This window comes from Charadrius vociferus, unplaced genomic scaffold, assembly GCF_000708025.1.
Source record: "Charadrius vociferus isolate BGI_N301 unplaced genomic scaffold, ASM70802v2 scaffold51, whole genome shotgun sequence".
Lineage (NCBI taxonomy): Eukaryota > Metazoa > Chordata > Aves > Charadriiformes > Charadriidae > Charadrius > Charadrius vociferus.
Window position 1 is genome coordinate 1,655,671 of NW_009646939.1, and position 22,747 is coordinate 1,678,417.

At 43.7% G+C, this 22,747-nt stretch overlaps 1 protein-coding gene across 1 annotated transcript; it reads left to right on the top strand.

Annotated features, from left to right (window-relative positions):
• The first annotated feature begins 3,238 nt into the window (after positions 1–3,238).
• BFSP2 (beaded filament structural protein 2, phakinin) lies at positions 3,239–22,747 on the top strand. The gene is made up of 7 exons (XM_009894966.1): positions 3,239–3,784; positions 12,312–12,394; positions 14,194–14,350; positions 16,632–16,793; positions 20,821–20,952; positions 21,415–21,635; positions 22,507–22,747. Exons 1-7 carry the CDS (start codon positions 3,329–3,331, stop codon positions 22,508–22,510), a joined length of 1,215 nt encoding a protein of 404 aa, XP_009893268.1. The 5' UTR covers positions 3,239–3,328; the 3' UTR covers positions 22,511–22,747.

Sequence of the window (22,747 nt, forward strand, 5' to 3'; positions counted from 1 at the left end):
AGCAGTCCGTATGGCTGGTGTGCCGGTCTTGTATCCTTTGCATGATTCTAGCACTGCCTGAGCACCAACTGGGATGAGCCCTTCAGAGTCTCCCTTCCAGTTAAACCCAACCATGTTCTGCCAGCTCAGCAGGGGGACAGCAGGGGAGCTGGGCTACAGTGGGATGATAAACAACCCTGATGCACCCATGGGATCCAGGGCCACGCAAGACATGGGCAAATCCGTTGGGGTGGTAATGTTGCCCCATGACTTTTTTATGTTACCTTCTTCAGACTTAAACAGGAGAGCCAAGCTCCAGAGCCCCAGGTTGAGCTCCCAAACCATTTTACAGGAGCAAGGACCAGAATGACCGTTTTTCCTGCGTAGATGTCCTAACCACACTACACGTTGGACTCACAGCTGCTCTACTCCGGCCCAATAAGTCCTGAATGATTTCCTGCAGAGCAAACAGCCTCAAAAGAAGGCACGTAGGGTGTCCCTTTCAAAGGAACAGAAACTTCCTTTGAATTTATCAGAAATCTTGAAATCTGGTGACTAGGGACTCCCACCAGTTGAGTGCTGTGGCTTTGACCACATTTCCACTTTCCCACTCTTTTATTTATCTTATGTGCTTAGACTGCTAGTGCCCTCGAATCAAGTTTCTTCATACACCCCACTACTCTCTGAGACTTTCCTTCCCCCCTTAGGAACAAAAATGCAGTGTTTCAGAGCAAAATGACATTTCAGTCCTACCCAGTTAAGCGCTAGATTGCAGGCCGTAATAGTGGTAGGGGAATAGTAGGGGTGAACGAAGCTTAAATGATGGATTAAAAATAGGTTGTTACAAGGAGACGCTAACATGGAACATGGACTGACTTTGCTTAAATTGATGTTCTCTCTTTGAGTAACCCAGAACTGTTACCGTGGGACCGATTTTCAGGTTTGCTTTTCAAATTGCCTTTTTTGTACCGTTCAGCAAGTGAAATGGCCTCCGTCCTTTGGGGTCTCAGCCATCCTCTCCCCACCTCTGGCCATCAGTCCTTATAGATTATTTTCTGCCTTCACTCCTCACTTCATCAGGAGCAGGCTGTGAGGCAGCAGGGAGTTTGGCCCCTGCTCCAGCTGCTCCATGCCACTGGCTGCTCAGGTTTATCGCTTGATTACGTAAAAAGGAAGCTCAGGCAGGACAGGGTTAGCATAGCATCATTAGCCATATGCCTTGTTCATGGTGAGCCACGGCTAGTACCAAAAAAGGGGAATTATAGCAGCGGCACATCTGGTCCAGCTGTTCCCACCTGCCAGCAGTTGTCCCAGTGGTTGCAGTTAGTCAGAGCAACCTGACAACTTTACTAAATAATGGCTGAAATCAGATCAAGACGTGGCCACCCCTGGGACCGGGAGGCCACAGAAGCATTGTCGCCCCTCCTTTCTCCCTCTCTAACACGTGCACTTCTGCTGTGCTGAGACACAAATCTGAATGTGGGCTTCCTAAAATTAGAAAATTGTGATGTCATAGGGGCTCTCATCAATATCTGATTTTCTGCTCTGAGTCAGAGAATAATGCACTGCTTCCCTACGAGGTGATCGGGGCATGCAAGAAGACATGGCTGTGTATGGACATGGATGGGCACTTTGGGAATGTATCTTTTCACCGTGGGATAAATGCTATGCAATATGATATCTGCAGTCCTTATAATCAAATACTAAACAGCCTCCTGGAAATCACTGGTTGATTATAAAGTAAAAACTTTCTGAGAGTCTTGCCAAGAACAAAAGCAATCCCATGAGACCTTTATCTTCTGTTTCAACAGGGAGGTGGAAAGAGAGAATGAAGTTACAGAGAACTAAATTTAGTTCTTTGCAAAAAAGTCCGTATTTTTACATTTGTTTTCTGTACGCAGTATTGCTTTTGCAAGGCAGATTTATTTTTTTTTATTTGACATACAGCAAATACACTGAAAATGTTGTGTAAGAAATACCAGAGGATTCCTCTCATTTAGCCGGCACGGTTTCCTTGGTAGTCTAAATGCAGAAAGTCTACAAACTAGCCAAAAATATTTGCAAAGCTGAGAGATGCTGCGCTATTCCCAGGCTTCACACTGCCGGGAAATGGTGACCTGACTGTAGGCAGTCTTACGGTTCTCAGACTTAAAAAACAAGCGAAACAAACTCCAGCCGCAATCCCGGTGAGCCAGTATTAGGCCCCCACAGAAGACGGGCATTTCTGATTGTATTCCATCTCGCTAAAGACTCACCGCCGCCCCTGTACAAACCTACACCGCATTAGGGCAATGCCCAACATCAGCACATTACAGACATGCCTGCAAAGATGCGCACAGGGTAATCCTACACTGGAACAAGTCTGGTGTCCTGGTTGTGAAGCATCCCTGTGTGTAGGTAGAAAAAGCTACACCTAATGTTGTATAGTGAAGGATCCCACTGTACCATGCACACGTCCTACTTATGTATACATAAACTACTCACCTGATCACTAGTCGTTAAAGAGCAGTGACATAAGAAGAAGAACAGGGGAAAGCTCCTCCATCCCCTGCAATAAGTCTCAGGGATTGTTTTGCCCTTTTCTTTCAACTCAGTTGTCTCACTTTGTCACCACGTTATGCACTCGAAGTGAAATAGGCCCTTGTTGAACAGAGCAGGTGCAACTGACAATGTGACATTAAACCCACTGAGCAGGGGTAGACGTGAGGGGTGCTTGTCCCTAGTTAAAATCTGCTGGGTTTGGGGCAACGTGCCTTGGTCGGGTGGTGAAGCCAAAGCGCAGAGAAATCCAGAAGCTGCAGCGGGGCTGAGGGAGCATTCGCGGCTCTGCGGCAGCGAAAGGCTGGCTTGGCTCCGCCATGGCCCTGCTGGCTCCTCAAAACTTTGAGTTTTGCTAACTTTAGGTAACGTCTTGCCACAGGAGACTGTCTGGAGGAAGCATGGGTGTGAGTGGCCAATGCGTTTGTAATATATGTCTCGATACCTGCGGGTGTAAGGGTAGGAAATCATCTGGGTGTCAGCGTAGAAAACACCGCTGGTATTTTAACACGTACGTTGTACTGAATCCCCGTCCCGCTGTCCCTGTAAACACCATTGTGCTTTTCATCTGCCACATTTGCAGCAGCAGCAGCAGGGAGATTTCCCCTGAAATGGGATTGCTGACCCAGCGGCCGCCCGGACAATGTGACAGGCGCCCCCGGGCAGCACAAAGCCCCCCTTCCAGAAAGCTGTCGCACAAAGCCGAAAACCCGCACGAGCCCCAACCTGCTGGGCTCGGCACATCCCTCCCGCCAGTGCGGGGCAAGGCGGCCGGGCTGAGTGGCGGCGCTCGGCAGGCTGGAGAGGCAGCATGCCCTTGCCGAGGCGCCGGTCGTCCTTCTTGGGGCAACAGCCCTCCTCCTCCGCGGCTGAGACCTCGGGGCCACCCGGCCGCCGAGTGAGCACTGGGGGCGGAGGCAGCTTGTCGAGACCCCCCGGCGTCTATGTGGGCACTGTCCCCACCGGCGGCGTGAGCAGCTTGGGCACCCGAGTGTCCCGCAGAGCCCTGGGCATCAGCAGCGTCTTCCTCCAGGGTCTGCGCAGCTCCTCCGCCGCCGTGCCCTTGGCCCCGGGGCTGGAGAAGGGCAGGGGTCTCTCCTACGAGAGCCTGAATGGCTGCTTGGTGGAGTACATCGAGAAGGTGCGAGCTCTTGAGCAGGTCAACCAAGAGCTGGAGGAGCACATCAGAGTCTACCTGGACAAGAAAGCGGCCAGCGTGGGCAGCTGGGGAGCGCTGAGGGAGAACTGGGAGGCGATTTACCATCAGGTGAGCATCAGAGCGCTGTCGGCAGCAGGGGGGACGGAGGGAGCTTCACGAGTCATTAGCAATCCTGAGCGGCGAGGGTTGATGCTGATGATGAATGCCGCCTGATTTCAAGGCGCAGTGCCCTAGACAGAGGGTTTTAAATCTATCTTCATGATAATTAGCATTATCATTTCACAGTGTGTTGTGGAAAATGCCTATTAAGCAGGAGAATTGCCTCAGGCATCCTGCGCATGGGGCCGATTGAAATGCACCCCAAGGCGCGATAGTCTGGGCTGATTAAAATGGGTGATTTTTTTTTTAATTATTTTTTTTTCTTAGCTGTGGTTATTACACTGAGCATCCAAATTATTAAAAGAAAACTGCTAGGACTGAATTAGTTTATCCCTCAACATGATATCATTACAAGCACGTTCTTTTTTTTTAATTAGCAATTCAGATTTTTACTTTATTCCCTCGTTTGCTTAATCACATTTCCAAAAGCTCTATTTATTTAAAAATAATAATTACACGGCTACAAATGAGTAACTCCTTCCCTTCTCTCTGTCACCGCCCTGCCATCCCTTCCTTCTTCCCTTCTCTTTGTCGCCGCCCTGCCATCCCTTCCTTCCACCTTCTCCATACGGCACAGGCTGTGGGTTCTCTGGGAAAGTGTTTATGGGGGGCGCGGGGGGCTGCAAAATGGTGTTTGCATTGCCCTCGTGGACAAGAAACAGTTCCTTTTGCTGACCAGTAAGACCAGTAAGACTTTGCAGGCTGACGTCCTGCTTGCAGGGAACATGGGGCTCTGTCCCCTGAGGTCTCAGTGCACCTCGCAAGTCCCAGCTTCTCAACTCCCAGCCAGTGGGAGTGGATGGGATCCCGAAGAGCTGGAGCCCGGCACCTTGCACATCGCTTCCTGGCAGTGCTTGTCCAGGTGCAGAAAATTCCATCGGGAGGTCTTCAGAAAGCCTGAAAGTGAACTTTTAGTTCCTCGAGACAATTCTGTCACTCATGGGCTGGCCAGAGTTTTACCTCTGGCATAGGAAAGAGGGTGTGTTTTTACAGTGCGCTGCATTTTTAGGGCAGGTCTTCACCCAGAACACTACAAATGTGGTCTGAACCCTGAGTGCGGCGGCATAAACTCCTGTACAAAGATCATGTCAGCAGAAATGCCCAGTTAAGCACTTACTTTTAAAGTTGTTATCTTTTTGTATCGATAAATGACATTGCTGCTGCTAATCCTATAAAGCTTCCTGAAGGAACGGGCTGCCGTAGGCAATGGGTGCTCTGAATCTGGGGTGCTTACAAAAACCAATACCCTCAAACCTATCATCTCACTGAGGTAGTTGGGGACTTTGATGTGAGATAGGGGTTAATGCTTTGCAGCTGCCATCCCATGTTTTCCAGACGAGTGTCCCATTTTGCACCTGTAGACCTCACCTGCAAAACCTACCAGGGCTTATGGTTAAGACCAAAAAAAGTAGGATTGTGGGTACTTAGGAAGGACTGTTTACTTTTTGTTTATATGAAACTCCAATATTGTAGTGCAGATGAACCTACTTATGTAATAATTTTTCACCCAAATTGCTTTCCTTTTAAGCTTTCTTTGTACTGCCATCCTGCTACCTTGCCTCTACCTCTCTTTCTTACAAGTAAATAAGAGCAGCTCATAATGAAATCTAGCTTGAATATTGGGCTCTTCCTGTATAAAATCGGAAAAATAAAGCTATGTAGTAATAGCATTTGCAAGAATCATAGAAACTAAGAGAAAAAGATTAGCATCATCCGTATCTATTATTAAAACACATTAGAGAGTACATCAAGTTTTCCAAATTACTTCAATTAAATCAATAAAAAAGGCATCACTTAGTGGGTTTTGACTTTCTGAGCTGTTATGTGCAATTCTGACTAACAGGTTTCTTTGAGTTTTTATATTAAGCATCTAACCAAAAATGAAAGTAGGACCTCATCCAGCCCAAACACCAATTAACTCATCCATCCTGGAGCTAATTGGCAAAGGGATGCCAGCATCAACACTGAAACTGTCACATTTATTAAAATAACATCAAAATCAGTTGCTGCAGAAACAGCTGCAGTCACGCGAAGTCTGTATCCTCCTGCCACAACATGTCCCAGTAGGAAAAGTAAAAGGTGTTCAAGAGCGAGCTGTAACGGAAATGAGAGATATCTGGCAGATACATTTCTAGATGTAAGTTTTGTAAATATATTTAGATTTTTCTGTAGACGTCCACATCTGCCTTAACGTGACATATCCTTTTTTCAGCCTTCTGCAAAATCTGAGGATTCATTCTGATTCCTGGCCAGCCCCATGCTTTCAGCCGGGAGGTATGCCCGGTGACCATAAACCCCTTGGCGCCATTCACGTGAAGGAGCTGTGAAAGTCTCGGGGTGGAAAGCCACTTGAGCTGTCACCTGTTTTAACCTCAGTGCCTACAATAAGAACAGATTTTGGACAAGGAGCAGCAAATAAAAATACACAATTGCGGTGGGGTGCCTCAACAGAAGGCCCTTCCTCTTGCCCTGCTAGTGAGAAAACAAGGATGCAGCCACGTAGGACTCTCCTAATCCCAAAATCAGAAATGTGATGGGCCCATCTCTACAGTGGGGTAGGAGAGACCCCAGCAGACCCGAGGTCCCGTTTCCCTCTTGCCCTTCCTGGGATGTGCTCTGGCATCCCAAATTTCGGGTAGGTGTCCTCCCAGCAGTAACAACTGGGTGCCAACATTTCTCCCAAACACATTGCTAGGGGAAAAAATGTGGCAATGAGTGACTCGGAGGGTACGAGTGGAGGGTCTCTCAGGGAAAAAAACACTCGTGTTTCTTTGCAGTTGTCAGAGCTGTTGCTGCTATACTGCAGCAGGGGATCACTGACAGGAGCTGAATGATGGGAAGCCACTATCTAGCTCACAGCATTAATTATCCGCCTGGGCAGCTGGTTTTTAGCAGAGCAGGTGGACACACACTAATTGGGACGGGCACAAAATGGCAGGATTTTTGCAGGAAGTGAGGGAAATAAGAAATCCTTGCGGAGAGGAATTCATGTGACAGAAATATAAATTCATCTCATTTTACCTGGGGCATAATCCTTTTCTCCAGGCTTTATCCCAGTCTTCTTGTGGAAAATTCTGTCTCTAATCAAATGTGTCTCCTGCAGAATAGGAGGTAGTTTGTAATGGTAATTCCGTCCCAGGGAGCAGGGCAGCACCTGGGAAAAGTGGATGCTTGAAATAATCTCAGCGAGTTAACAGAGAGGAGAGTGCAGCTCAGCCTCCATGACCGTTCAATTACGGCTGCGTGGGAGACACAGAGATTTATTTTGTCTATGAGATAGCACGTAGCACAGTTCAGATCACAGGAGAAAACACAAAACCAGAAGGAATAAACGTTCTGGACCAATTTTATCACTCTTGTGCATGGTTGGGAGCATTTGAAAGATCACTGGAGTTTCCTATAGAGATACTTTTATTTCCACCTGGCCTCACTGTCAGCATTTACTCAGTGTTAATATTAAGCCTGGAGAATATGCAGGACTGACAGCCTGAGGAATTGCCGCATTTGGACTCACACCCAGTAATTTATTTGCTGCAGGGCCAGAGGAGCTGCTGAGTGTTATCTGTAGCACACTCTCACACAACACAGTGCATGATTAGTGTCTGTAAATGGGCGAAATAGCATTCTGCTACTAATCTAAGGGCACAACAAACTCCCACAAAATGGCACAGAGCTTGGTCAACCACCATACAGAGGATGGCAATAAATTAGTTTTAATTATATCGTCTCAGCCACCTCCAACAGCGTAACCTTGGAGTACCTCCACTTACAGCTGTGAGGCATGTGGGAGTGAGGTTTTCTCCTTGTGCTTAGGCAACATTACAGTTTTTACAGCTCGTTTCTTTAGGCGGTACCTCCTGCTTTGAGAACCAACCATTCTTTGATGCAGTCCTGTTTACTTATAAAATATTCAATGTATAAATGAAGTCGTGTTCTCTTGGACGCAGCAGGAACCAGCAAAGGACCCATCAATCTTCCCAGCCTCTCTCCAAGTATTACCATTCCCAAAGTGATGCACCAAATGCTACTCTTGCTGCCTTCGGGTCTTCCTCCTTCAGGCTCTGAGGAGAGGTTCAACACAGAAAGGACGACCAAAAGCATTACGAGTTTACCGCTTGGTGGCATCTGAGCAGCAGGCACTGGGTCGCATGCTTGTAGCCTGATTTAGCTGCAAATTACAATGTGTTGGAAGCAATGGGCTGATATCAACCAATTCTTTCTGCACGCGGAAGAAAAGACTAAACTAGCATCTTCTGATCTTTCTCCATGGAGGCATCATTTGCTTTAACTGAAGTGAATGTAAAAGCCAGATAATTTTCCATTACATGAATAATTAAACCATGAAATTCATTATCACAGGCCACACCTGAGGCCACGAATTTAGCAGCATTCGGAAATGAATTGGGCATTTGAAAGAATAGCAAAGCTATCAATAAAGCATAGCTAAGAATTTGAAAGGTGCAGTATATCTTGTAATTCCAAACTCGGTCAGATCTCTGTTAAAAGTTGCCAGCCACCAGACATAAGTTCTTCCTGTAAGTGTCTGTATAACGTCACACTTTATCAAGGCTGGAGTTTGCAAACTCCCTTGAGGCAGCTGGTTTTCCTTGTTGCCAATCGTAATCCAGTAAATGGGTCAGTATGTCGATGCATATTTTGAAAAGACATTTTTTCTAAAAATTAAAATTGTGTTTTCGTGTCCATAAAACCACAGTGAAATCAACAAAATTGTTGCTGCTTTCTAGTTAAGATGTTTTATGCTACAAATATTCAGTGTTAATTCAAGAGCTGAAAAAAAATCATGTTTAAAAAGTGTATGTGCATCACAGATGCAACTGTTGAAAGACAATACGTTACTTAAAGGAGCTATTATTAGTAATAATATTTGCATTTTGATAACACTTCCCATCTTGGCTGCTTAAGTGCCACACAAGCATCAGTGAATCAAGCCTCCCAGAAGCCCTGCGAGGCAGGACAGTGTTGTCTTCTGCTTTACAAGCAGAGGAGGCAATGTCCAAGTGCTTGCAACATTGTGAGCCCTCTCATTTCCAATGGACACAAAGAAGGTTGTTTCCTAAACTGCTGCATCATGCATTTTAGTACGTGTGTCAGCAAAGAGGCTACGAATCCCTCTCACTAGTGCTGCGTGTTTGCATCCAGCTGTTGATTATTAGGAGAATTAAACCAAACAAAAGAGCCACTAGATGGAAGTCTTATATCTCTTCTTCTCAAGCCTCGAAAAGGCCTTTCACAGCTCATGCAAATCAGGGAGAATTTTTCAGGAAACCTGGTTTCTACATAGAAACTACCGTGTAATTATTTATCCTTCAATTTCACTGTTGGATTTAAAGCGTACACGGCTCATCCCCAGGAGGGCTGAAGGGCTAATGCCTGCTGGCTCCCACTACAACACTCATCCCTGAAGCCTTCCAAGCATTAGACTTTTTTATACCATTTTTGCTTACATGGCACAGTTCAGGTTTGTGTGCAGTTTTGGAAAGCCCTGCACTTTCCCACTGAGCATTTGGCATTAGCTGATGGTCTAGGAAGAGGGGAGTTGGGTATTAAGCAACTACTCGGGAGTATGATACCAGGGTTCTGGTAGAGACATCCACTTGTGGGGCAGGTAAGAAGCCACCTCAATGCTTCAATAAAGCCACAAGATTACTACTGACAACCACTTTTAAAAACCAGTTTTCTTCTGCATAGAGGCAGAAATCCAGGCAGCAGAAAATCCCCAGCTACTACCTGCTTCTACTTTCACTGCAGCCCAAAAACCATTTTACACAGAATTCAGCCTCTAAACTTAGCCATTAATGTAACTCCGAGTGGCACTGTGCAGCTCACAGGATTTAATGTTGTTTTTGCTCATGGGATGTTACCAATTCCCTCAAAGACATTAATTTTCATCAGACTTTAGGTCAGATATTGTAACTGCAAGGTCTCACTGCCAGGGGCAAATGGGCTTGATTTGACAAGGCACGGCAAATCATGGGACAGCGTTTCTGCTCCCTGATTTGAGTCCGGAAAAAAAATAAAAGCTTCTCTGATGAGCCATACATGTATGAGTTGGCAGGAAGAAAAAATAATTTCTGTAGGAAAAAAAGAAAAGAAAGAAGAAGAAGAAAAATACGCGACCAAAAATTCGGAGCTTGGATCAAAGAACTGCCTCTACCTCCATGCTGCTGCCATGTAAAAACTAAATGTTTTTTCTCCATCTTTCAGGAGAAACTCAGGTCTCCTGGTGCAAGGGGACCCAAGGACAGAAAAGCGGCACAGCCCCAAAATCCCACCTCTGCCCAGCCACTCTGAAATGCCACATAAGGGACAAGCCGAAGGCTGGGGAGTTAGGCCAGTGCTGGTAAAGCGAGGTTGCAAAAACACAGAGAGAAGGAAAAAAGGGGCTGAACGATGAAGATGAGCCAGTTCTGTGTGCAAGACAGCACATAAAGGTCTTCTGTACTTGTGTGCTGCATGGTGGGGCTAGCTGGTGTGCCGTCAGATACCATCTCTTTGCCCACACCTGTGGCTTTTGTAACATCGCTGACTCCTGCACATTTGCTGTATGCTCTAATTTTGTCATGCCTAAACTGGGACTTTTTTTCCCAGTGGCAGCATTCACAGAACCTCACTCCTCTGTCTAGATGCTATTTGCATGAAAAGTGTTGGACCTGTGTCCCTGAGATGGCCTATGCCTCTATCATATCGGTTGGAACTGGCCAAGAAATCCCACACTCATTAAAGAAAAATTGGCTGCCCATGCAATGGCATGAGCTCTGTTTCCTTTGGAAGCCAAGCTGAGCTGGAGCTGGCAGGAACGGAACTCCAGCCTCAGGCTTCCAGCCACAGCCACCTTCCCTTTTTTTTCCTAACAGTAGGTGAGAAGTAAGCAAATCACTTTTTTTTAACTCTCGTGCCTCCTCAGATTTAAAAGATGTCGGGTACTTTTAACCTCACGATTCATTGTGGATTTATCAATGTGGGGAAGAGGGTATTCCTCCAGGTCTCTCCTCATCAGATTCCTTCACGTATTTCATATTTGTTTGTCCAAGCATTTGTAGGACAATGAGCTGTAAACCAGTTTTCATGAGGGTGAATGTTAATTACCATGTAGAAATGCTTCAGCCTTGCACGTCCACCTCAACTGCATCACCAAGCGGCAGGCCAAAGAGCAGGTAGGACTATACTAAGACAACAATCCCACTTGCAGTACTTGAGATAACTTGTCTGGACACAGGCTTTATGTCTCCACATTGCATGGCCTGTTTCACCTCAGGGGAATAGAATGCTTCGGGGGATTTGCAATCTCATTTAGTTGGAGACTTAATTATTTAAGGAAAAATTTCTGCTTCAAGAACTCTCCTGGCCTGCTTAAAAAGCTGCTCTTATTCATGTGGTCGTTGAGTTTCAACTGCAAATCTCCATGTGTATCTCCTGAAAAAGACCAAAGAGATGTTCAGTTTAGCTCCTCCACAGTGACAGCACGGACCACGTGATGGCCGGCATGCCCAGACAGTTATTTGCAGAGATGATCACTCTAACCTGAGCAACCCGATCTAGTTGAAGATGTCGCTGCTCATTGCAGGGGTGTTGGACTAGATGACTTTTGAAGGTCCCTTCCAACCCAAACCATTCTATGATTCTATAAGCCTGGTACTGTCTTCAGCATGTCTTCAGTCACCTCCATAGCTTGGTGCTCGTGTGACTCCAGGGCAAGCAGTGGTCTTTTTTACCTTTTTATCATTTTACATAACCTTCTTGAACCACAACAGGCTGCTATGTCACAATCCTTTCAGGTTTGCTTAACCCTCAAGTACCTCCTGGGTATTAAAGTTACACCCCAGCCATAACAATGATACCACAGTCTTATTTGCACAATCTTTCCAAAGCATTTCACATTCAGTGTAATAATCTTTGAAGACTGCCTGCTTCTCAGGTCTCATATCTATCGCAAGACCTTACAGGATCCCATCAGAGAAGAAAAAAGACGCTTTGGGAGCTGAGGACGGCTCGCAGGTGGCATAAGCAACAAGTATTCCTTGGCTCACTGAAGAGGACAACCTTGAAGAGGACTGCTGATATGGGAAGTAGAATAGGAACTGCATTAAGTGCTACGCTTAAACTGTATCTAGAAAATATAAGTGGGACTTAAATGATGATCACACCTTGCACACAGTAATGAATTTTGCCCCTCGCGACCAGCTGACAATCAGAACAAACGTTTCCACAAGAAGATGAATGCTTAGGAGAAATGAACAGTTTGATGACAAATTACAGCCTATTTGAAGAGAATTTGTGCGTTTATATGTACAAAATGAATTGATTAATTATCTGGAATTAGTCACTTGAACAGCCCTAGGCTATAGGATTATTTTCAAAATCAGATCGATACATCTGCTTAGGATACATGTACAGGGCATGTAGCTAATGTGCTGAAGCTCTTAATTGCTTGAGCTCTGTTGTCTCTTTCTTCTAGGTGGGCGAAGCAGTCCTTGAAAATGCTCGTCTTATGCTGCACACTGAGAACATTCAAGCCTGTGCTGAAGATTTTAAAGACAGGTAGTCTTGTGGTGGCACCTAGCTGGCCGCTTTCTTTGAAACTTTGCCTTGGTAAATGCTTACTCTGTAGAGGAGTAGTGCTTAGTGAGTAGAATAGGCTCATTCTTTTAGGTTGAACGTTGAACCATCTGACTTGGGGGAGTTTTTTAATAGCAAAGTAATTATGACGCTAACATTATTTTGGAAGATTTATAGTAACAAAAATGTGCACTAGCAAAATTACTTAAGCTATTATTTGATATACAGGCATTGATCTCTTACTGAGCGGTCAGTATTCATTCAAATTTGGGTTGACATTTTATAAAGGCAAACATTCATGTGATTAATAGTTTTAATTTGCAGTGCCACACAAGTGGTTTTGGAAGTAAAAATTATTCTACTGCAGCAGCTGAAAAGCAAAAACTGCACCACTACAAACATCAGTGTGGAAACATTAGATAAGAAAACAGAAGTGGGCTGCACTGATTTCCCTTGTCTTTACTGAGAGAAATTAGTAGTAAAAGGAGACCTCAAGTACTGACAAACTCCTTTTTTAACATATTTCTGTTTGCAAAGCCTAATATTCATGTACATGAGTGCATGAAGCTCTTTAAATGTTACGCAGAAGGCCTGATGATGCTTCTAGCTTTTGTTGGTAATCGACTTGTTCATTTACAAATATCTTTTTGCAAGATCTGACACACAAACCGTATTTCAGACTAATTGATTTTTATTTCCTATGACTTTTATCATCCCTTAAACTTCTGTCTCTCCCTGGTATTACTTTATTTAATTGTATGAAAACATTTGTTAATCATGTTCTTAGGTTCTCCTTTTATTTTGGAAAGGTACAACTCTGAGCTACTCATTTTGTGGCTTCGCATCCAGCAAGATACACTCATATTTCAAACAGTTTTAAAAGATACGTTTTAAAAATGTCAGCTGACTTGGACAAGCAGTCTACATAAAAAAAACAATGCCAAAGCAATCCACTGCATAGTAAAAGCTCCTAATTGTCACTGGGATCAGTTGTCACTTTCCCAGGCTGCTGACGTCCCAGCAACGAAGGTGGCTCTCAAGTGGCAGAGTGCAGGAACTGTTTATGAAGTTGGCTCCCATCTAACCTGCCAACTCCCCTGTCTAACCTCCCTGGCCACCAGGTTCCCAGGTTGGCTGGGTTTGACACAAAAGCCTCCCACCCAAAGAGATTCGCCACACAGCCCAACCACATTTTCAATGGAAAGTCTAAAATGTAACAGCAATTCTAGTTGACAAACCAACTGCTCAAATCTCCTATTTATTTTGATACTACTAGGATTTGGTCTTAAGGACAGGCTGGGACCCTGGAACATGGATCAGACTTCCATCAGCATGTTCATTAGTAAAAGTGCGTGTCTTCTTTGACCATAGCTCTGAAAAGTTTTTATGTAGACAAATGAGCAGTTATTCTCCTTTTATAGCCAAAAAAACAGAGAAAAAACCACCCATAGTCATACTGTATATAAATACCAGGTCTAACAAGAGACCACATGCCTCTCCGTCCTTATTCAGGAATCCTATCAGGCTGATAACCATCACAGCACAGACTGCTAACTTGGCCTGCTTTATTACACTCTGAGTTAATGACAGGGTACTTCAGGCAGTTAAATTCAAGTATAGCAAGACAAGGTGAGAGCAAAGTATATCTTCTGTGTTTCTGTGTCTCTGACTGGGACACATGAGCTAATTAGCACAATGGTGTCATTTAAAAAAAAAAAAAAGTTGGTGTTTCTTGCTGAGCTGTGCTGTATTAAGGTTGGGGGATTTTTTTTTCTCTGCAGGTATGAAAATGAGCAGCCATTCAGAAAGGCAGTGGAAGATGAAATTAATTCCCTATATAAAGTGATTGATGATGCTAATTTAACTAAAATGGATCTGGAGAGTCAGATAGAAAGCATGAAAGAAGAACTAACTTTGCTGTCAAAGAATCACGAAGAAGTAAGTCCAGACTCGAGACACTGCAAAGCCAACGTGTGCCTGTTTCATCTGGCTGGTATCATACATCTAGCACAAAGCAAGCACTCAAAAGCTTCACCTGCCATGTCTGGGTGGGGGGATCCTCCTGAAAACTACTCCTATTTCTCTCTTCTCTGTTAACTTAAAGCACTAACCTCTGAGGCATGATCAAATTAATTACATTTAAGTTTTATCTCTTTCTGATCTGATAAATGACACAGAAGAGATGTCATCACTTCATTTCTTGCTAGACACCACACGATGGTCACAGGGTTGCACAGTCACACATGTGGACATCTCAACAGTGACGTCTGATTCTCAGCCAGAGATGTAAAAAGAAAATACCTCTGCAGGGAACAAGCTGCACAAGTCCTGCTGCACTAACACTGAGCATTATCTGGGCTCTTCTGAAAACCTCCCGCTTGGCTTAGCAAGCTGCAAAGTTCCCAAAACCGAGTCTCTCCTGAGCAACACACCACTAAAGCAAGTCACAGGGACAGGCAGCTGGAAGGGAAGCCCATTACTACCCAATTTTGCAATACTTTCCCACTTACTCATTACGTTCACCAGCACTATTTGCATGAAGGTGGTTTATTCCCTTCAGCAGGGGTTTCAGGATTGGACCCAAATCGGCGCCTTTACTGATGGTGGCTCGAATATGGACCTACTACTAATCCCACATAAGGAACAGCAAGCAATTGTGCTGATGCTTCAGAAGTAAATGAGAGCTTATGGAAGTGCCTCATGGAAGTGAGGCACTTTCCTGCCTTACGTTTCTCACGTGTTATTTCTCCAACCATAAGATTTCTGCAATGTTGGCAAGCATATGGAGACTTGAGTAACCAAGATAAGGTTGCTTCATCCCCTCCTTACTTTCTTGAGTCTATTCCCAAGGCTGGCATTTTGCAGAAAATAATCAGTGGCTTCAGCACCACTGCATGGCATAAGAAAGATTTAAGTTGTATATATGAGGGAAAACAGAAAATTGATAGAAATACACAAGATTCCATTTAAACCTCCGTGATTGCAATGATTGCTGTGAAACCAGAGAAGTTGGCAGTCGTGCTGTTCTCTGCCCATATACATGGCATAACAAGAATAACAGCTTCCCAATAGCTCTTCTCGCACTGCATTTAGCCAGCAAGGAGCCCTTGCTGGGTGGAAGGATGCTCCTTTCTTTACCCATTGGGAGTATCTGAGCATTCGCAGAACCACCCCAGCACAGACCTGGTTTTCCAATGGCAATGGCAACAGCGGAAGCTGGTCAGAAGAATTCACAGAAAAAAAGGCTGGAAGTAACTATTGCAATTACTCCAGCTGAGTTCTGGCACATTAAATTACCAAGGACATTCCTGAACTAATTCAAACCTTTCTTTCCTCCAGTGCCCCCACGTCAAGTCCTTTTTGAAGCTTTTGTGCACTTGGAGTGGGCATATTTTGAGGATTTCATTCTTGCAGGTTCATAATATACATATACTTGCCCATCATTTTTTTCCAGTACTGTCACTGTCACAGGACACTGCCTACAAATACAATTCCCAGATGCTTTAAGACCACTTTTTTTTAGTTATGTCAATAGCACATATAAACAGATTGATGTACGAGGACTGTGGTGCGACAAAGTTCAGATACATGTGCAAATCTCATTTATTCTTTATTCAGTGTACAACTGATGAGCTACCTTTAAGCATGCAATTCTAGACACACTAATTCTCTCCTGCTTATGTGTTTTTGGAGCACTTATATGTAAAGACAGAGCAGAACCTTGTCACAGAAAAGGAGAGTGCTCTTCATCTAACGTGCACATGCATAAAAGCACAAGTGGCTCACACAAGCTGCAGCGTTGTAGAGGTTCTGCTGTTTTGCACAACTTGTATCTCCCAGTAGATACATATCTATGTTATTGCATAGTGCAATATAGTTGTGGTCCTGAGTGTGCAGTGTGTATGTATGCCAAGCTCTGACTGCTGGAGAAACTTGCCACTGCGAGAGGGCTGCTCCAGGCAGTGCCCTGGTGCAGGGCTTCAGTCTCCTGCCACCAAGGGGAACTCCAGCAAGACTCCCCATGCAGAAGCAAGGCAAATCCACATCTGAAAAAGAAACCCTGCAGTGCACTAAATCATTCATGCAAAGACACCTTTTGGGACCACATTTTATTACTGTCTCTGTTTGTGGAACCAAAAGGGCTCTTCCTCGAGCCCTTCTGAAGCTACCATTCAATTGTCCAGTTCACCTTCTGTTACGTCTGTTGTTTTTGTTCAAGGATGTGAAGGTGTTATACAAGCAGCTTGCTGGATCTCAGCTGGAAGAACTTGATGTTCCCCTTGGAAGTGGCCTGGATGACATACTGGAAAAAATCAGAATCCACTGGGAGAGAGACATTGAAAAGAATCGTGCTGAGACAGGTACCCTGCTCCGTACCAAGGTAAGCATTCTGTAAGCCACTCCAACATTAAGGGATTTGAAGCAAACACAAAATCTGTCTAATACCCTGCAGTAACTTTGAGGGCTGAGCGTTTGAGTTTTTTTCTTGAAACAAAAGATGGTAAAAATGTAATGGATTTTGGTCCAAGTCCATTGGAAAATACACTCATAAATATAAATGACTTTCTTGGGATGCACAGAGTTAAGTAGCGGTGGAAGTGACCCTGCAGATATCAGTATCTCTGGGAGACTTCTAAGGGCTCTGAAATGTTGTCTGAGAAAAACAAACGTAATCAGTTGATACCTTCTGTGTCAGATAAGCCACAGCTGTTACCCTTCTTACTAGGGCCATTCCTCCACTGAACAGGGGTCTATAAATCAAAAGGGCAAACCACATTGCTCTACACTAATTATACAGCTACAGACTCCTTGTGGGTTTCTCCTTGAAACTGTTTCCTTTGGCAGTGGTGGACAAATTGGATATTAATTTAGAAATGAAAAGTGATGATAATAGCCATTCTCTTTAAAAGTTCCCTGCTCACCCATTTCTTTCATACCTTCAATATCTGGTCTCTCAACTGCAGAGAGATATCATTTGGGGAGAAAACTGCCAGCTCATACTAGACTGAACATTGGATCCCGCTATTGTGTCTTTGATTGTGGCCAACACCCGATGCTGCAGAGAAAGGCCAATAAGCAAACGTATCCTAACCCATCCCTACTTAGCCATCTTAGTCTAAGCTCATACTAGTTTAAGTTGTTCCTGGTTTGGTTCGATTTTTTAATGGGAGAAAGAATCGGAATAACACAGATTTATGGAAAGATCCGTTTCAGTTCAGAGCAGGTTCTGGTATGATATTCTAGGGGTTTGGGTCCCCAAATACACCTCTCATTAAACCCAGATGATGCAGCTTTGTATCTTACACAGTTTTGTTTCTTATACAGATCTATTCAGATTATTACTATTTATACAGATAACAAGAGTTCTCCTAATTATGTCCAGCCCTTACTTCAACTAAGCCTGCGGACTTATGTCATCTTATATGGCTGAATTGCATCATTTGGTTATTCATACTGTGAAAAATTTGTCCTTGCTCTTTTGTGACATCAGAGGAGGGAGAGCAGTTCCCTCCTCTCCTTTGCTGTTCATTACTGTTTTCTTCAATCTCTTTGTGAGTTTTACGTGGTCCCTAATGCTTTGATTTCCTTTCTCTGCACCCACTTTTTGGCGTAGCTGTGACCAGTTGAGACCAAGGTGTTTCAAATGGTGTCCTAGCACTGGCTTAGATGTCAGGGCAGTACTTTTATTTTCTGACCAATTCCCTTGCCTCGTTTGCTTTGTCTTCTGACTAGATTTGCAATTTGCAATCTTCACTAGATTTTTCATGGGTATTCAGGCACTAAAATATACCCATTTGTATTCATACCTAACAGGGTTTCACATGGGACTTTTTTAGATGAGTAAATAACCTCAAAACTCCAGTCCATTGCTTTAAGCTCTGCACTTTTTTTGTCCATAACGGTCAAAATCTTTCCCTGAATTGACAGAAGTGATTTAAACCCTTGTAAGGCATGCAAGTTGCTTAATATTTTTCCTCGAAACATGCTTTACTTAATGATGTGGCACTGTTCGTTCATGTAGTTTGATTTCACACATTCACCCCCGCTCATTGCAAACCTATATTGTTTTCTGCCATCCATAAATCCTTCTAGTTCATCATTCATCTCCAAGGCAGTAAACCTTGAGGCATCAAGCTGTTGTTAAACTTCTGTCATAGTGGAACTAGACCTTAATCCTCCTCTTCATGTCCTGTCTTGTGACCAGCTGGTGATCCATGGCAATGCTCTGCCCTCAGCACACAATTACACAGCTTCCTCTGTCATCCCCTATGCTAGATCTCGTAAAAGGTTTTGAAAAATCTTGTAAATTACATCCATTGTTTCTCCCTTCTTTGCTACTTTGCTAACACATTCCCAGAACTCTTAAGAGCTTATCAAAGTCACTTTCCTTCTGCAGATATCATGTTGATGAGACCCTGGATGTTGGCATTCTATCCCTAATCGTCCTTAATTTTCTTGATGAAAAACAGACTGAGAGATTCTGCACTCTTGCACAATGTCTGGCTCAGAACTGTACAGATGTGCTTGAAATCCACACATTCCTAGGAAACACAAGCATCAAAATGATAAAGATTTAGGAGGATGACTTCATCCTCTCCCTCCATTAGTCCAGTTGTTTGTGGGCACCACAATTCGGTATAGCCTTTCCCTTGTGGACCATCTCAGGAATAGGAAGAGCAGAGCCCCCAGAAAACACAAATTGCCTAGTGAAGAAGGTACAAAGACTACATCTGCACTTCTCTACAGAAGGAACCCCAAAGCTGAAGCCAAGTGTCATGCCCAGCAGCACGCTCCACATGGATTCTTGGGGTGACACAGCTGGTAATCGTGTAAGGAGGATGGGGAAATCTTGTGTGTACCAAAAGCTTTAGAGCTCATTCAGTGTGTGCTTACTTGCTGTGTCATCCTCAGTATTTAGGGCCTGATGTGGCCACCGCCATCTACTCCATCTGCCTTTTCCATCATTCACATTACCAATGTCAGGTAGCCGTGACAGCTTAGGGTAATGCCTGGAGGAATTTCAGCATCCCCTGTGGTGAGGGCAAGTTGGATCTATAGGTAGCATTTGGGCCACCAGCAAGGTAACTGTGGATGAGAGATGCCAGGCTTCATGTAATAGGTGTAGACTATAAATACAGAAGCAAAGGCATCCTCCCTGCCCTATGTATCTCTTCAAGAAGAAGCATTTATAGTCCTCGTACCATAGTAACATGCAGACTACACTCCCAACACAATTTAGGAGATACAAATTACTCCAGAGTGGCATGTCCGTGATCACTAGGCTGAGTTCACCAGGACTAGTGAGGAGGGATTTTGTCTTCCTGAAGCACAAGCCTCTATAAAGTATTTCTGGAAAATACAGGCTCTGTACAACTTGCTGGAAATGACAATTTTGGTGTTTGGATTGAAATTCAGCCCTCTGCATCACAGGTTCATAAATCCTAAGCTCTGTTTAAGGCTTAACTTGTACTTAAATGACACATTTGGTTTTGCTGACCTTTTGCACCTGAGATTATTTCACTCACAATGACCAAGGTATGGGGTTCCCATGATGGTACCAAAAAAATTATAAAAATGATTTCTGGTGCATGGTCACAATTTTTTTAAAAAATTGATCGTATTTTAAAATGAAGGAATGCATAATCAGAAAAGCAGGACAGAGTCAAGAAGAGTTTTCAGAGTGGAATGGAAGTATTTTGCCCGGTCTAACTTTAGCGTTGACCAGAAGAACTATAGGTTTGGACTGAAGAATTGTATTTGCTAGAAAGCCCAGAGCTCTGGATTGAAAACCTTGATCTCAGCCTTCATTAAAAGTACAGAGATTTTATTTTTAGTTAGGTACCTTTTCCTTCACCTATTCTCAAGGCGCCTGAACTAAACACATATAAAAACCCACAAGCAACAAGAGCATGAAATTGCATAAGAATATCTTAATTCAACTAACAGAAGTTATTTTCCTGACCTGTGTGATATGCCTTGCTCTCTGACTCACAGAATCCTATGTGAAAAATCAAGGTGTGAATACTTCTGAAATCCAATAGATTAAGTAAAACCACTTAACTTCTAAAAAAATATTATAGTATAGCCACAAAAAGAAGAATTACAGCAATGTTTTCTTTTTATAGGTCATTTTAAGCTTACTAGTATGAATGCTGAACAGCTTTTTTGACATAGATGAAATATATACACTTATACGTATAAGCCATTTTACAGTAAATGCATGGAAAATATGATCATTTTGACACTAAGAAGTATCCAGAATTGTTCAGCTGGGGGATTTAATATACAAGAATCAAAGTTAAGGTCAGAATTGCCACAAACTATGAAAATATTAACTGTCAGTTTGGTACATAAGGAAACTAAAACAATTTGAGTAGGCTGAAATGACAGTCACCATCTTTTACCAGCAACAGGCTGAAACAATAGCTGCCGTGCGAACCCAGGAGGAAGAGCTCGTCGAGGGCCTCAGAACTGAGTTCCATGAAACTGCCTGTAAAATACAGAGCTTGCAAGCAGAAACCGAATCTTTGAGAACCTTGGTAAGTAATGTTGGCTTTTCAATGCGTATACTCTGTGCGAATTTAACATGCCTTCTGAGGAAAACATTCCCATCTTGGGATGCATTCTTAAGAATAAATCCCGTTTTCCAGAGGATACTGTTTCCAGAGATGCCAGACATTTCTGGGCTCTTCTTAATTGACGTGGTGCACTAAGTGTACCACATTTGACAGCTGGGCCCCAAAATTAAGTGTCTTCATACTCAGTAATTTCACTGAGATTGCTGGGTACTTGACAATGTGAAGAATATCTGCACCTTGTAACCAAAGTAGTTCAACCTTTGTAATAATACACATTTTTCAAAGTATCTAAAGAAAAGAATTCTCAAAATAGCGTATCTCCACTTACACATATTCAGTAGACATATTGGCCAAACCTGAATAAAAATCACTACGAAGCATATGAAAACTGACTGGTTTATGTCTGCTGTCCTGCCCTTACAGAAGAGGGGTCTGGAGAACTCTTTATACGACGCCAAGCACTGGCACGACATCGAACTGCAGAACCTAGGCTCTGTCATTTCCAAGCTGGAGGCAGAAATGGGAGAAATCAAAGTAGAAACTGAGCAGCAGCAGCGGGATCGTGAAAATCTGCTGACCAGCAAACAACAGCTGGAGAAAGACATTGCTGCATATCACTGCCTTCTGGATGGAGAACAAAGCAGGTACTCATCATTAAAAGCAAGCGTGCCACAAGGATGGAGAACACACGCTCTCTGGGAAGGGGTTGTGCGGTTGCTGCAAGCCGAAGGAACAGGGTGATTCTCGTGTTTCATAGGGCTGGGTGGTAGACGGTGAGGTTTGGAGAAGCTGCCAAAGGGGAAGAACACCCCAAATCCAGTCATGCAGAGATTCCTGATGTATTGGAGACAGGTGGTTTCCAGCATTGCCAAACAAGGACAGGGTTTAGGAATACACCAGTAGGTCTATCAAGCCTCACTTCCCTGAAGATTTGACATGTGAGATTAAAAAGCTACTACAGCATCTGTGGGCTACATTAGCAACTGCAAAGCAGCTGTGCTGTTGTTTCTTGGGTACATTATGCCTTCCCTCGTCCTCCCACTATACAGTCCAAATATTAAAGCTGTGATCCAGGGGAAGCTCCCTTCCTAAGCACACAAATTCCCCCGAAGCCCAAGTACAGAATCTGGCCAACTGACTGTGCCTTTTGTGAAGAAACATAATTCACACTCTGTTAACATTTGTCCTCTGGGAGTAACCTGTAAACTCCTTTACAGTGGTTGGGCTGCTTGGTTCAGCTTTTTTAAGATCCTTAATCACCATTAGTCATGGAACCTCTGAGAATCTGATCCACAGATTTTTATTTGCTTTTCTGTTCGGGTCAGGCTGAAATTTCTTTACTCATTTTGAACTTAGAAAAAGATACAGTATATCAAATTTGTTTCCTGCTGCACAATCAGATCCTGCTGAAGCTGATAAGAGATCACCAGCTGAACTGAAGATAGTACTTGGTTCAGGAATTTTCCTATTTGTAGTAGTGACCAATTTTATGTTGGTGTTTTTTTTTACTTTCAGCTGATTATGAAACTTCCATCCCACAGAAGACCATTGCCATTAAAGCAAAAGATGACACAGCCAATTATGTTCGTGGAAGCTAAAACCCCATCAAAGCAGCCTGCTTTATTCAGTTTGATTCAACAATCGAAGTAGGTTGTAGCTTGAACAACTTTATTAGACCCTCCTCATGTAATTGCTTTGCTTACAGATTTCAATTTACTCATGTTGTTAAAATTATAATAAAGAATATCAGGTTTTT

Bases quoted from the DNA above. Each gene is read 5' to 3' on its own strand.
- BFSP2 (XM_009894966.1), top strand. From the start codon at position 3,329: ATGCCCTTGCCGAGGCGCCGGTCGTCCTTCTTGGGGCAACAGCCCTCC. The intron at 12,395-14,193 runs GTAGTCTTGTGG...TTTTCTCTGCAG, and splicing joins GCTGAAGATTTTAAAGACAG to GTATGAAAATGAGCAGCCAT. The intron at 14,351-16,631 runs GTAAGTCCAGAC...TTTTTGTTCAAG, and splicing joins TGTCAAAGAATCACGAAGAA to GATGTGAAGGTGTTATACAA.